Source organism: Thamnophis elegans, chromosome 6 (assembly GCF_009769535.1).
Source record: "Thamnophis elegans isolate rThaEle1 chromosome 6, rThaEle1.pri, whole genome shotgun sequence".
In the NCBI taxonomy this organism is placed as follows: domain Eukaryota; kingdom Metazoa; phylum Chordata; class Lepidosauria; order Squamata; family Colubridae; genus Thamnophis; species Thamnophis elegans.
The window spans coordinates 63294541-63310341 of NC_045546.1; the positions used below are offsets into that span (position 1 = coordinate 63294541).

At 38.6% G+C, this 15801-nt stretch overlaps 1 protein-coding gene across 1 annotated transcript in view; it reads left to right on the plus strand.

Annotated features, from left to right (window-relative positions):
• The first annotated feature begins 272 nt into the window (after window positions 1-272).
• Window positions 273-15801, plus strand: part of CFAP47 (cilia and flagella associated protein 47) — a 72923-nt gene continuing 57394 nt past the window's right edge. Inside the window, 3 exon segments of the mRNA XM_032220387.1 lie at window positions 273-444; window positions 1432-1583; window positions 2462-2577. Coding sequence (XP_032076278.1) covers window positions 298-444; window positions 1432-1583; window positions 2462-2577 — 415 coding nt within the window. The 5' untranslated portion in view covers window positions 273-297.

The following is a 15801-nucleotide window of genomic DNA, read 5'->3' on the forward strand; positions in this document are numbered from 1 at the left end:
CCCAACCAAGTGTTTCTGGTTAGCTTGACATTGAACGGCCTCCTCTTTCCCTTTGCAGGACAGGGACTCCCTTTTATGGTGGGAGAAGGGGGGCTCCGCGTTCAAGGGCAGAATTTCAGGCTAAAGCCTAGTCGCCAATCAGAATACGGATTCCAGTTGCGGAGCAACAGCTCTCCAGCCGCTGATTGGAAAAGAAGCTTGCGTCTCTTTGGAGACAGGAACTCTCGGCTCACGAAGTTGACTAGCTTGAAGGCCGCCATGAGCTCCCGCGGAGGCAAGCTGGAAACTGGCGGGTCCATGGATGTTGCCGGAGTGCGGATTATGCCCCCCGAGCTGCGCTTCGTGGATGCGATGCCAGGCAGATCTTACAGAGCGCTGCTCAGCGTCCAAAACCTGCAGAAACGCAGCTGTTCGCTTCATTTACTACCTCCGGAACGGCCTCAGGTGAGGCGGGAACAAGGCAGTCTCATTAAGGGAGTGGAGCGAAGAAGTTGGAAATCTTAGTCAGGACCTGATTGAGGCTTGGGAATCCTCATGCTCCTTTACCGTGAAATTAGTTATTTTTGAAGATTCCGAACAAACTTGTTTTTTTTTAGCCTGTGTGCGGATCATATTGGAGGAATTCGTTTTGTTTCAGCAGCATCAAACCCAATGAGTTCTAATGAGAAACCTCTTTACCAAGAGACCTTTAATTTGGATGTCCATCTTTGGCAGGGAGGCATACTTAAAGAAAAAAGGATACTGAGTGGGTTACTGGGATTCACTAATTCTTTTTGAAGAGCCATGCTTATTATTTCTTGCTCTATGATTAGCATATGGAGCGGGGGATAGTTTTGATTCCTCCAGTTATTTATAGGTTAGAAACATACGTGTCTGCAATCTTGAACAAAGATAGTTAAATAGTAAGATGAAATAAGAATTCAGTCAATAAAAAGTTACAATTTAACAGGAAATACATAATTTTGAATCAGCACAATATTGTCTAGTAATTCAGATTTATTATACCATTTTTGAATCTGTTGCTAGATCTGTTACTATGTCATCTTCAGATTATTAACAGGCATAAAAACTCAGTGACTGGAAAAGATGGAAGATACTCAAAATCTCGATGTAAGTTTGGGAAAGAAGCTTACAAGATATTACAGGGTAAATAGTTCAAGGTGAATAGGAGGCATGAATGAGATTACAGTCCCTTTAAAAAGCAGGTGACCTTCCTAATTGGTACTTCCTCTTTCATATTTGTTTGTATATTTCCTATGTTTATGATACAGTTTCACACTATCTCAGTACTTCCTCTTACATTATTGTTCCCACCCCTCTCCATCAATTTTTATTTGCATTATAATTTGCTCTATGGTGAAGCTGTATAGTGGTGAAGATTCTCAAGTTCAGATAACTTTTCCTAAATTGAATGATTTCTTAATTTTGTAGTTCAAACTAATTATGGAAAATCCAAAGAAACCTGTTGCTTCTGGCCTTTACATAACAGCTACTGTGGAATATCGTCCGGACAGTGAGGAAGACTTTCATGATAGGCTCCTCCTTCATGTAGAGAAAAAAGTAATTGAAATTCCTCTGATTGGGTATGACATCTCAATATAAAACACTACTGTTGGTTAAATATTTGGCAAGCATTTGCACAACACTAAACCCCAACAAATGGTTGTGATGATTACTTCATTTTAAAACAGGAAGTTGTAAAATAAAATTTGTGGCTCTGCAAACCCCTAAAATAATTTTATATGACCTCCAACTGAACCTAATTATTTAATTAGAGTAGCATTGGGTAAATAAAAAATATGCCACACTTAATAATTACAATTTTAACCTATGTAATTCAGGGGGTCTCAATCTTTGTTATAATGTAGCAGCCCATTTGTCTTTTACTAATGTGGAGCAAAACCTGGAACAAATTCTGATTATTTCTTCATTTTGTCTGTGCAAGGCCAATCAGAGTTAGAAAAAACCATTAACCCTACTTATAAGTGCTTATGACTTCTAACACAGTTCCAGAAGTTCTTAGTTTAATGTGTTTTGTTAAATTTGCTTTGTTATGTGTGAAATATGGCAGTATTTCTTACACCAAGTATTGTGAGTTTATGTAATACTAAAGTCATATAGAGTGGTACTATGAACACTGGAGCAAAATTTTCACATCAAAATGCATTGAGTACCAATGGCTTTGAAGTGCATCGAGTTTGCTTCTATATTATATAGAAATAGGCAATAAATATTAAAATATTTTGACATGAAAATAATTTCAAGCTAAATGAAATGCAGTTGCAAATTAATATGTTTTCATCGTGCTTATTACTTAAAAAAAGTAACAACATAAGTACTAAGTTAAGAAAGGTAGTGCATCTGTTGAAAAAGTCTAAAATACTTTATTTCCCTTGAAATGTATTTAAAAATCAAATCAATACAATGATATAAAACCAATAAAATACACTTTTTTTTGCAGATTACGTCCATGTTGTTTTTTAGAAATTGAACCTGAGATAAATTTTGGAACAGTGATTGCGAACAGTAAAATAATACATGCAGTAACCAAAATCACAAACTATGGCTCATCCCCAGGTAAATATTTTATGGCATTTAGTAGCTGTACACGCTTGAAATTTATTTTTGGTTCAGCATGAAATATGAACCCACTAAAGCAGAAACAAAAATGACATACCTCAATGGCTGCAGCTTTCATGCAACATGGTAAATCATATTGTGCTTTGATTTAGGATATTAACTAGATTTGAATCGTGGCATACATTATGTTAAGACTGAATGCTTTAATCAGAATATGAAAATGCTTTATTTTACAATAGTTTATCTCAACTATTAATATATTATCAACACTTGAATCTGTTGTTTATCCCTGGCAAATGCTTTTATGAGTGATTTCACAGTGAAATCCCTGTAGCAGCAATGTTCTATTGCATGAGCTACTTTTTATACTTTCCCCATCACACGGGGGATATGTATGTATGTGTGTGTACGTGTGTGCATGTGTGTATGTATATGTATACACACATGCATGTATATGTATGTGTGTATGTGTGTGTGTGTATGTATGTATGTATGTGTATATGTGTGTGTGTGTGTGTGTGTGTGTGTGTTTGTGCTGATAAATAAAGGGAGACTAGTATAGATCTATTTCAAGCTATTTAGCTCTCATCAGCTAGCCATACCCTTACTGGGATTCGAACCTGTGCTGTATTGCATCTTAGGCAAACGTCTTAGCCATTAAGCCACAGGTCTCCTCCTTATCAGCTGAAGCCAGGGAAGAAGGTATATATTTAGTGTCACAACCCCTGGTAAGCCACAATTATGGGAGGAAGCTAACTGCTTCCATCATCTGTCAATCGGCTCGTCAAAAAAGTCCATCACGACAGAAAGCCCAATATTTTTACTGTTGCCTTTGTTACATTTTGTGTTGTATTTGTGCTGATAAATAAATAAAGGGAGACTAGTATAGATCTATTTCAAGCTATTTAGCTCTCATCAGCTAGCCATACCCTTACTGGGATTCGAACCTGTGCTGTATTACATCTTAGGCAGATGTCTTAACCATTAAGCATGCATACATACATACATACATACATACATACATACATACATACATCCCGTATATATTTACACACACACACACACACACACACACACACACACACACACAAGGTATATACTTTTTCGGAGTGTAAGACGCACCTTCTTTCCTCAAAAAAGAGGCTGAAAATCTGGGTGCGTCTTATACATCGAATACAGCATTTTTTGCCTCCTGAAGCCTCTCCCCCTTCACCCAAATTGCCGTGCATATCCTTGTGAAGACTTTCAGAGAGCTCCTGGGAGCTGGGGAGGGCAGAAATAAGCAAAAAATGGATTGTTTTTTGTCCCCCAGCCCCCAGCAGAACTCTATAAACCTCCATAAGGCGCTGCATGCAATTTTGTTTGACAAAAAATGGGCCCGTTTTTGAGAAAAATTGGTGTTTTTTTGCTCATTTTTGCCCCCCCAGGAGCACTCTACAAGCCCCCCCCCCTCCAAGGCTATTCATGCCTTTATTTTTGAAAAAAAGGAAACCATTTTCACGAAAAACGGGCTATTTTGGGGAGGTTTGCAGAGTGCAAAACCTTCCCCCCCCCCTTTTGGAAAGCTCTTTAACTTGATGAGAATTACATTGATCAAAAGCTGTGCCAGCAGAAAAAAAGTCTTAGGTTTGCAGATTGTCAGCAATTTCCTTCTCCAGCATATGGATAAATACACCTGGAAACATCTACCTACCTACCTACCTACCTACCTACTCATTCTCTCTACCTATTGTATTTCTCTCTCTCTATCTCTTTCTATTTCTCTCTATACCTCTACCTACCTACCCTCTCTCTCCCTCCCTCCCTATCTACTGTATCTATCTATCTATCCATCCATCCATCCATCCATCCATCCATCCATCCATCCATCCATATATTTCTATTTCTCACTCTCTATCCCTCTACCTATCTACCTACCTACCTCTCCAGACTATAAAAGGAATGCTTGTGCACACACCCCTTTTGCAGAAGTCAACGCAGGAACTAATGTCGGAGAACATTATTGTGAGCTTGGCAGGCTGGATTGCTGCCACGGCTTATCTGTGCTGGATTGCTGCCCAAGCTTGTCTGTGCCGATTTGCTGCCAAGGACCTGTCTGTCTATTAATTAAATGCCGTAACTTATCTTTGGCTCGGAGTGTGTGTTGGTGTGGGACAGGGGGGGGGGTCAGAACACTACCCCCTCTCTCTCCCCCTACCTATCTACTGTATTTCTCTCTCTCTCTCTATCTATCTCTTTCTATTTCTCTCTCTCTATCCCTTTACCTACCTACCTACCCTCCCTCTCCCTCCCTACTGTATTTCTCTCTCTCTCTCTCTCTCTCTCCCTCTATCTACCTATCTACCTAACTACTCTCTCTCCCTACCTACCTACTGTATTTCTCTATCTTTCTCTCCCTCTATCTACCTACCTACTTTTTAAAAAAAAACGTCGTCAAAACCTTGGTGCGTCTTGTACCGGTGCGTCTTATACTCGGAAAAATATGGTACGTACGTATCTACCTACCTACCTACACACACACATACACACACACACACACACACACACACACACACACACACACACACAGAGTATATATGACAAAACTAGTGTTGTGACAGCACAATTCTCTTTTTGTTTATACCTGCAACTCATAATGGATGTACAAAAGGGCTGGCACTTGCATTGTGATGGTATGATACTTGTTTGACATTGGTCTTTTTTCCTCCTGTGAATGAAAAATAAGGAAATATAACATCATGCAAATGATATAAAATGATACACTCCCATAAGCAGTAATATACAATTAACTAGCATCTGTGAAGTTCCCAGAAGATGACCTAATTAATTTACGAGCCTCCAGACAAAGTTAAAAAAAGATCCAATCATTTATTAGGATCAACATTCTGGTGTTGACTCCTGTGGAGCCAAAACTGCTTTTGCTTAATTGCGTTTGAACTTTACCCCTGTAATCCCCTCCCTTCTGTCCTTTGTCATAATTCATATTCTCCAACTAGGTTGTAGACATGAGATCTGCATGGAAGGCATGCATGGAATTTCTCCTTCCATGCCAGCCTGATAATAGTCATGGCAACACTTTAGAAGTTGGCAGCATCCCCTGTCTTATGCTTATTGGAAAAGCAGTCTTCACTACTATTCAAAGTGTAAGCAGGGAGTGGAGTAATCCAGAGTAAGGACAATATCAAGAAGGCTTGTTTCTGCATTTCTTTTCCTGTAATATATTGTGAGGGGGATTTGCAAGCTGCCAGTACAAATAAGGGGGAAGAAATGGACAGGGGTAAATGTATAGAGATTCTCAGTTGAAGATGTTTGGCTTCTCATCCAAGAAGCTTCTTCAGCTCTGACAAGATAGTGGGGAATGGAAGGATTTATATTCCTTGCAGACAGCGGATCATTTGCCACTATCTTGTCCTAACTATCCTGTCAGAACTGAAGAAGTTTCTTGGGTGAGAAGCCAAAAATCTTCAAAGAAAAAACAAAAAAGTCCAGTTGCTTCCTGAAAAAACACCTTTGGAACAACCATGACCTGGATGACTGAGAATCTCTACAGACATTTAGCTATACAGTTTGGAATGAACACTCCTATGGGAGTAGCAATGGATTTCCAGAGAAAATATTGCAGACTACAGGAACCAGGACACTACTCAGGACACAGATAAATCTCCAAGTGTTTCAAGGATTTTCTAAAATGATGCAGATTACCAGCTGTCTGCAAGGAATACAAATCCTTCCATTCCCCTCTATCCTGTCAGATCTGAAGAAGCTTCTTGGATGAGAAGTGAAATGTCTTCAAAAGAAAAAACGAAGTTCAGTTGCCTCTTGAAAAAGTACCTTTGGGACAGGCTTAAATGTTTAGTTTTCATTATATAGCTAAAGCATAGCAATAGCACTTAGACAGATTTTTCTGTTCTATAGTGCTTTTCAGCACTCTGAGCGATTTACAGTGGGGCAAAAAAGTATTTAGACAGCCACCAATTGTGCAAGTTCTCCCACTTAAAAAGATGAGAGAGGCCTGTAATTGACATCATAGGTAGACCTCAACTATGAGAGACAAAATGAGAAAACAAATCCACACAATCACATTGTCTGATTTGGAAATAATTTTTTTGCAAATTATGGTGGAAAATAAGTATTTGGTCACCTACAAACAAGCAAGATTTCTGGCTTTCGCAGACCTGTAACTTCTTTAAGAGGCTCCTCTGTCCTCCACTCATTACCTGTATTAATGGCACCTGTTTGAACTTGTTAGCAGTATAAAAGATACCTGACCACAACCTCAAACAGTCACAGTCCAAACTCCACTATGGTGAAGACCAAAGAGCTGTCGAAGGACACCAGAAACAAAATTGTAGACCTGCACCAGGTTGGAAAGACTGAATCTGCAATAGGCAAGCAGCTTGGTGTGAAGAAATCAACTGTGGGAGCAATAATTAGAAAATGGAAGACATACAAGACCACTGATAATCTCCCTCGATCTGGGGCTCCACGCAAGATCTCACCCCGTGGAGTCAAAAGGATCACAACAGCGGTGAGCAAAAATCCCAGAACCATACAGGGGGACCTGGTGAATGACCTGCAGAGAGCTGGGACCAACGTAACAAAGGCTACCATCAGTAACACACTACGCCAGGGACTCAGATCCTGCAGTGCCAGACATGTCCCCCTGCTTAAGCCAGTACATGTCCGGGTCCGTTGGAAGTTTGCTAGAGAGCATTTGGATGATCCAGAAGAGGATTGGGAGAATGTCATATGGTCAGATGAAACCAAAGTAGAACTGTTTGGTAGAAACACAACTTGACGTGTTTGGAGGAGAGATAATGCTGAGTTGCATTCAAAGAACACCATACCTACTGTGAAGCACGGAGGTGGCAACATCATGCTTTGGGGCTGTTTCTCTGCAAAGGGACCAGGATGACTGATCCTTGTACAGGAAAGAATGAATGGAGCCATGTATCGTGAGATTTTGAGTGCAAACCTTCCATCAGCAAGGGCATTGAAGATGAAACGTGGCTGGGTCTTTCAGCATAACAATGATCCCAAACACACCGCCCGGGCAACAAAGGAGTGGCTTCGTAAGAAGCATTACAAGGTCCTGGAGTGGCCTAGCCAGTCTCCAGATCTCAACCCCATAGAAAACTTTTGGAGGGAGCTGAAAGTCCCTGTTGCCCAGTGACAGCCCAAAAACATCATTGCTCTAGAGGAGATCTGCATGGAGGAATGGGCCAACATACCAGCAACATTGTGGACCAACTTTGTGAAGACTTACAGAAAATGTTTGACCTTTGTCATTGCCAACAAAGGATATATAACAAAGTATTGAGATTAATAGCAATAGCAGTTAGACTTATATACCGCTTCATAGGGCTTTCAGCCCTCTCTAAGCGGTTTACAGAGTCAGCATATTGCCCCCAACAACAATCCGGGTCCTCATTTTACCCACCTCGGAAGGATGGAAGGCTGAGTCAACCCTGAGCTGGTGAGATTTGAACAGCCGAACTGCAGAACTGCAGTCAGCTGAAGTAGCCTGCAGTGCTGCATTTAACCACTGCGCCATATCAAAATTAACTTTTGATATTGACCAAATACTTATTTTCCACTATAATTTGCAAAAAAATTATTTCCAAATCAGACAATGTGATTGTGTGGATGTGTTTTCTCATTTTGTCTCTCGTAGTTGAGGTCTACCTATGATGTCAATTACAGGCCTCTCATCTTTTTAAGTGGGAGAACTTGCACAATTGGTGGCTTACTAAATACTTTTTTGCCCCACTATACATTGTCAGCATATTGCCCCCAACAATCTGGGTCCTCATTTTACTGACCTTGGAAGGATGGAAGGCTGAGACTTCCTGGGCGGGACTTACTGATGGAAGCAGCTAAACATAGCTGCTCCCGAGTTACCAGTCGCGTTATCTGTTTAGATGATCATCTATCAGACATCTGACAGACACCTTACTCTTCGGGCAAGAAGGGAAGGAGAGAAGTTTTGTCGAGCAAATGCCTTTCTGATCTTTGCAGCTTCTGTGTCTGCGAAGAGGGGGGGGGCAGCTGAAGGCAGAACTGTTCCGTGCTGGAAATCTCCAGCTGCTTTGCAGCACAAAGTAAGCGTCCCTCCCACTCAGAACAAAGATTGAATTACTTGATTTCAAAATGAGCAGAACTCGTATGCGAGAGCATTAATTGTTTATTTAAATCCTAGCTTCTTTTTTACAAGATCCTCTTCCGTTATTTTATCTATTTAAAGAGGCACTTAAAATGGTGACGAGCCAGTTGAATTGCTGAGCAACAATGTTTATCTGGTTTTACGGAGTTTCAAAACTTCAAAGGAGGGGAGTGATTTATTATTTTGCCTCACAGCCGGCCAACAGATCTTTACTAATTAGTTTCACTTTTAAAAGACTCTTTGCTAATATAGAGACATTCAAAACGGTGATGAATATGCTGAACTGTTTCATTACAATGCTTATTTTTTGAAACCTTCTGCAAAGTCCTACGAAGTTTTTTTTTAAAAAAAAAAAAACCTCAAAATAAAGTGGTGATTTAGTTCCTCTTTCCACAACTGTATAGCGGGCCAGTAGAGTCTTTCTAATTGCTTGAAGATAAAACTTGGAATGGCCTCAAAACCAAATCCTAATTTGAAACCCCCTCCTTCAGCCCCCAGAAGCACATCGCCAATACTTGGTACAAAGTCGCAGCCACCGCCCTCTACGCCCCCTACTGGAGAGTTACTAACGACAGAACTCTTCCTGAGAGAACTGAGTGAAGCTCATAACATGCTGACAATTAAAGTGGAAAACAAACTGAAAGATTTTAAAGAGGAGATAAAAGGGGAGATAAAAGAGGAGATAAAAGAACTTAAGGAGGACTTGTATGATAAAATTGATGCCAGGGTTGCTAAAATTAAAGATGATATGCTGGGGCTTGTAACTGTACTGACAGAACATGTTTCAGGAGTTGAAGATAGTTTAGAGGATCTTAATCAAGCTAATACTAATTTGACATCGAAAACAGAGGTGGTGCAACAAAAAGTTGAAAATGCTGAAAAAGAAATTATTATGATACAGTACAGACAAATGGAACTCGCATTAAGAGTAAGGGGGTTGCGTGAAGAAAAACAGGAAAACCTGAAACAGATTCTTTCAGAAGCTTTTGATAATCTGGTGGGAAGACAGGGGCTTGACTGGCAAATCGATAAAGTTTATCGTGCGAACTCTTGGGTGGCAAAGCAGAAGCAGCTTCCTCGAGACATTGTTATATATTTCACTACAAGAGAGCTCAGAAACACGATATTACAAGAGTCTTATAAAACTAAGCTCCAGATTGAATTTGTGTTGGATTTATGCGATAAAATACAGACCAAAATTGCCCAGATAAATGCGAATATGTTTGAAGTCACGTCTACTTTAACAGATTATATTGAAGAAATGGAGACGAAATTGGAAACTTTGGAGGGGGCCAATTTTAATTTGACTTCTAATATCCAAGCATTACAACAAGAGATTACAGATACTCAAACACAACTTACAATGATAAATTATAACAGAAAGGCGTCTGCAATAAGAGTTAGAGGACTGCCCGAAAAGAAAGGAGAGAACTTGAAACAGACGTTTGTAGAAGCTTTCAGCCAAGCGGTGGGAGGTCCGGGACTCAATTTTGATTGGAATATTCGAAAAATCTATCGCCAGAATTCGCGTGTAGCAGAGCAACGACAGCTTCCAAGAGACATAATTATATACTTCTTCACAAGAGAATCCAGAAATGCGATTACTCAAAAATTTTACAATAACAGGCTCCGAATAGATGGCCATGATTTGTTTGTCTTTAAAGAGATCCCGCTCCAGATGCTGCAAGCAAGGAGAGGTTATACTTTTTTAACCCAAGAACTTAGAAATTGTCAAATAAAGTATAAATGGGAAGCTCCAGTTGGAATCACAGTTACATTTGAAAATCAAAGATTTCGTATTAATTCTGTTTCGGAAGCTCGGGACTTTTATTATAAAACTCTGAAGGCGGGGCTTCCTGACTCACTTGGAAACGCGGAAGGACAAGGTGAAGGAAAGATAAGCAGCAAGTCACTTGGTTACAAGAAGGAGGGAGTTGTTCTCCCCCTACTGGAGAGGCAGAAGACCGGAAACTGAGGATTCAGTCATATTTTCAAAGCAGCGGGACACGTGGTTATAAGGCAGAGGGTTGCCTTTTCTTTCCGGAAGGGCAGAAGAGTAAAGAATATAGACCCAGTGACGTCTTTAAAATACTTTCTAAGCTTTTGGACTGATTAAAACTTTAGGATTTCTGTTTGGTATGAAATGGTAAAGCTGTGTACTGATGAGGAATGGAAAGAAGCATTGCTTATTCTAGACAGATATTATACGGGACTTTTACAAGACTTATTTGAATTTCAATCCAAACTGCGCATGAAGTGTTTTCTGTGAGGAAAGTGGGGACTAAGATTTATTTGAATTGCGGTTTGGGATGAATGGAGTTGGGAAGAGTGGGGCAGAAAGGAAGGTGGAGCGGGATATTGATGAAGGGATCTTGGGATTGAACAAACTGGTATGGATTTTGGGCACACATTTTACGAATTTACATGTCTGAAGTATAACATAAAAAGCTCAGGATTTTAAAGTGAAGAGCGAGATCCTAATCTTATGCAATTTGGGCTTGGGAGGAATGGAGACGTGAAACGAAGGATAGGAAGATGAGTAGCGAAAGTATGAAGATAAATTGATTTTTGTATAAACTAATATTTGAATATAAGGTTAAGAAAGGCTATCTGGAGAGTCTACAGGAAGATGGGGGTAAATATCAAAGAAGTAAGGGACGAGGACAAAATATAAATGGAATGATTCACACTGTTTAAATTTTAAGAATGATGGGAGGCTGAGCATAATGCAAAAGATTTTTCAATTTTTTTTATTTACTTTTTTGTTTTTGTTTTTTTTCTTTTTCGGAGTGTTCTTTTTATTTTATTTTCATTATTATTGTTAATAAGATATTTTGAAGGTGAATGGTACTGAACTGTGCCGGGTGTGTGACCTGGGAAGTCGGAGGGGGTTAGGGAGGGGGGTTCATTGGGGGTGGGTGGGTGGGTGGAGATATAGTTTCAATATATAGAATAAGAAGAATACACTTGTATACTGTTGTTCCTTATCTTTTCTTTTTATTTTTCTCTTTTTTTTTCTTATTGCTTTTTTCCTTTCTTTTTTCTTTTTGGCGTAAGGAATAGAGAAATGCACCATAGTGAGAAGTAGAGGAAAGGAAGAGGGAGAAGTAAGGAGGGAGGAAGAGGGGAATGTAAGGAGGATGAGAGGGGAAGGAGGGTGAGGAAGGCGAGAAAGGAAGATAGGAGGGGAAAGGGAAGTAGGAGGGGTGATCGTTGGAGGGAGAAAGGAAAGTTGGAGGGGGAGAAGAAGGGGTGTATGAAAGCGATAGGTTGGGTTTATGAGTTGTGTTTAGGTTGGGTTTTTTTTTTTTCTTACTATTATATTATTATTATTGCAAATATCCCGTATATAAGTGAATGTACAAAATTGAAAATGAAAATGAATAAAACATTTAATACGAAAAAAAAAAAAAAAACTAAGCTCCAGATTGGGGGTCAAGATCTGACTGTTTTGAAAGAGATACCACCTCAAATGCTAAGAGCCAGGAGAGATTATGCCTTTTTAGTTGAAGAACTTAGAAATCATCAGATACAGTACAGATGGGACGCGCCATTTGGCATCATACTTACACTGGACAGGCAGAGATATTGTCTCAACTCCGTATGGAAAGCCCGAGATTTCCACCATAATATTTTGAAGGTTGGACATCCTGCACCTTCTGGACCCAGAGAAAGATCACAAGAAAGACAAGACAGACAGCAAACCACACAACTACCAGATAAGATGGATCATCTCTCTCTTCTAGAAGCGCAAGGTGTTATGGAACAGAGACCTAGCCATATGATTACTAGACGAATGGAGCAACAAGTTAAAATGCAACAACCGCAACAACTACCGGCTATTGATCAAGGAGCCACAGCAACAACCTCAGAAGCAGTGGGAGGAGCTAGGCCAAAGGTTAAACAGGCCATGCAGGAGGCTATAAAAAAGCTTCAGCTAACCAAAGATGACAACTAAGATTTTAACATGGAATGTCAACGGATTGAATTCTCCACAGAAGAGAAAAAAAATATTTCACTATCTTAAACAGTTCAAGAATGATACAATTTGTTTACAAGAAACTCATATTAAATCAACCGATCAAAAATATCTGAGTAACCCAAGATTCGGTCAACATTTTGTAGCTTCAGCTATGGAAAAGAAAAATGGTATAGTTCTATACTTAAGAAAAGATATGAAAGCTGAATTAATTGAAGCAGATCCCTATGGAAAGTACATTGCATTAGATCTAATCCTAGAAGGGAAAAAGACATTGTTTTTGGGAATTTATGCTCCTAATTAACAGCAAGACGGTTTCTATAGAAATCTTCATGCTAAATTAGTACAGTGGGATTATAGGTCTTGTATATTAGTGGGTGACTGGAATGATGTTATAGATACCAAGAGAGATAAGAAGACCTCTCGCCCAAACACTAAGATACGAGCAAAACTACCTAAATCCTTTTTTGAAATGATGCATGACTTTGAACTGAGAGATATCTGGCGAGAAAGAAATGCAGAGGAATATGATTTTACCTTTTTTTCTGATAGGCATCAATCCTTTTCTAGGATTGATTTCATATTAACCACTAATGATTTGCTTTCTAGGGTGAAGAAGACAAAGATTGCGGCTAGGGTCCTTTCGGATCATAACCCAGTTTGGATGAAATTGGGAGGGGTGGTACAGGCAAGAAGGTCTTGGAGATTGAATGAAAACTTATTTAGATATGAAAAGTATATCAATGATTGTAAAAAATTGCTAACTGAATACTTTGTTTTTAACATGAATAAGGATACACCTATGGAATTTGTATGGGATGCAAGCAAAGCGTATATGAGAGGAGTATTGCTAAATATAAATAAATTACATAGACAAAAACAAGGGGTTAAATGAACAGAGTTGGAGGAGGAAATCAAGAGGAAAGAGCTGGAGTTAACAATGAATCCAGGCGATACAAAGGTCAAGGAAGCAATCACCATACTAAAATCCCAATTTGATATGTTGATCTCTGACCAGGTAGCCACCAGTTTGTTATACGCAAAACACAATACTTTCTGTAATGCAAATAAACCTTGCAGGTGGTTAGCTTATCAGATTAGGAAAAAAAAGAAAATTCGAAATATATCTAAATTGATCTACAAAGGGAAGGAGGTATTTCAACAGGATGAGATTCAAAAGGCATTTCGGGAATTTTTTACAGAGTTCTATAAGGGGGATAAAATTAATGGTTTAGATATAGAAAAATACCTAGATAAACAAAAAAATACCCTTAGTTAAAGAAGAACACAGGCAAAAATTGAATCAACCAATAACCTCGGGGGAAATTTTACAGGTAATTAAACAGTTAAAGTCAGGGAAGGCACCAGACACAGATGGCTTGACAGCGGCTTACTATAAAAACTTACAGTTGGAAATGGTAGAACCTATTAGAGAATTATTTAATAAGATTCAAATGGAAGGTAAGGTACCTCCTTCATGGAAGACGGCTTTTATATCTTTGATACCCAAAGAAGATCAAGATACTACTCAACCAAATAACTACAGACCTATTTCATTACTTAATGTAGACTACAAATTTTTTACTAAAATACTAGCAAATAGATTAATGCTGGTTATTCAACAATTGATACAAGCTGATCAAACAGGTTTTATACAAGGGAGACAGATGAAAAGTAATGTTAGATTAATTATTAATGCATTAGAATATTTGGGAAAGAACAATCAAATCCCTGCTGCGTTCATATTTCTGGATGCTGAGAAAGCCTTTGATCGAGTTAATTGGCAATTTTTGCTGAAGATATTGCAAAAAATGCAAATAGGAGATAATTTTTTACAGTCAATTAAAGCAATATATCAACAACAAACAGCTCAAATTATAGTCAATGGAAGTTTAACAGAATCCTTTCAAATTGGAAAGGGTACAAGTCAGGGCTGTCCTTTGTCCCCACTATTGTTTATTATAACTTTGGAAGTATTATTGAATAAAATACAGGACTTGGAGGGCCTAAAAGGAATTAAGGTTAGGCAGCAAGAATACAGAGTGCGGGCTTTTGTGGATGATTTGGTCATAATATTGGAACAACCGCAGGAATCCAGTATGGTTTTAATGAATATGATTAATCAATATGGTCAAGTGTCTGGTTTTAAAATAAACTTAGGGAAAATGAAAATATTAGCCATAAATATGAATACTAAACAAAGGAAGGAATTAGGAGGAATGTTAGAATGTGAGGTAGTCAAAAAGATTAAATATCTTGGAGTTAACATTTCAATCTCAAATGGGAAATTGTACAAGTATAATCATGAACCACTCTGGCATAGTATACAGATAGAGATGAAAAAACGGGAGAAGTTACACTTATCTTTGCTGGGAAGAATCGCGGCAGTGAAAATGAATATCTTACAATAATTTCTATTTCTTTTCCAAATGTTACCTATACTTTAAAAAGATGTGAATCTTTTAGAATGGCAGAAGAGTATCAATAAATTTGTATGGGCAGGAAAGAAGCCGAGAGTAAAGCTGAAAATAATGCAAGATATATGCGAGAGGGGAGCCTTGAAACTACCCAATTTAAAACTATATTATGATGCAGTGGTGTTGTCCGTAATTAGTGATTGGATCAGTTTAACTAATGATAGGATACTGAACCTTGAGGGATATGATCTGGTATATGGTTGGCATGTTTACTTGTTATTTAACAAAAAACTGGACAAAAACTTTAAAAGTCATATTTTAAGAAATGCTTTACTGCGGGTTTGGAAAAAATATCAACATAAATTAAATGATAAGATACCTATGTGGGCAATTCCTAGACATGCAATTGAAAATATAAATATAGCACAAAAACAGGATAGAATTACTTATAGACAGCTTCTTATTTTGGAAGGAAGGGCACTACAATTAAAATCCTTAGAGGTATTAAAAGAGGAGAAGGCAGTTCAAACATGGTTCCAGTATGGGCAATTACAGGCCAGGTGGAACATAGATCAAAAAATTGGTTTTGTCCAAATTGAGGACAACTTATTTAAACAAATAAGAGATCAAAGTTTAATGCATATAAAGAGGATATATAATGT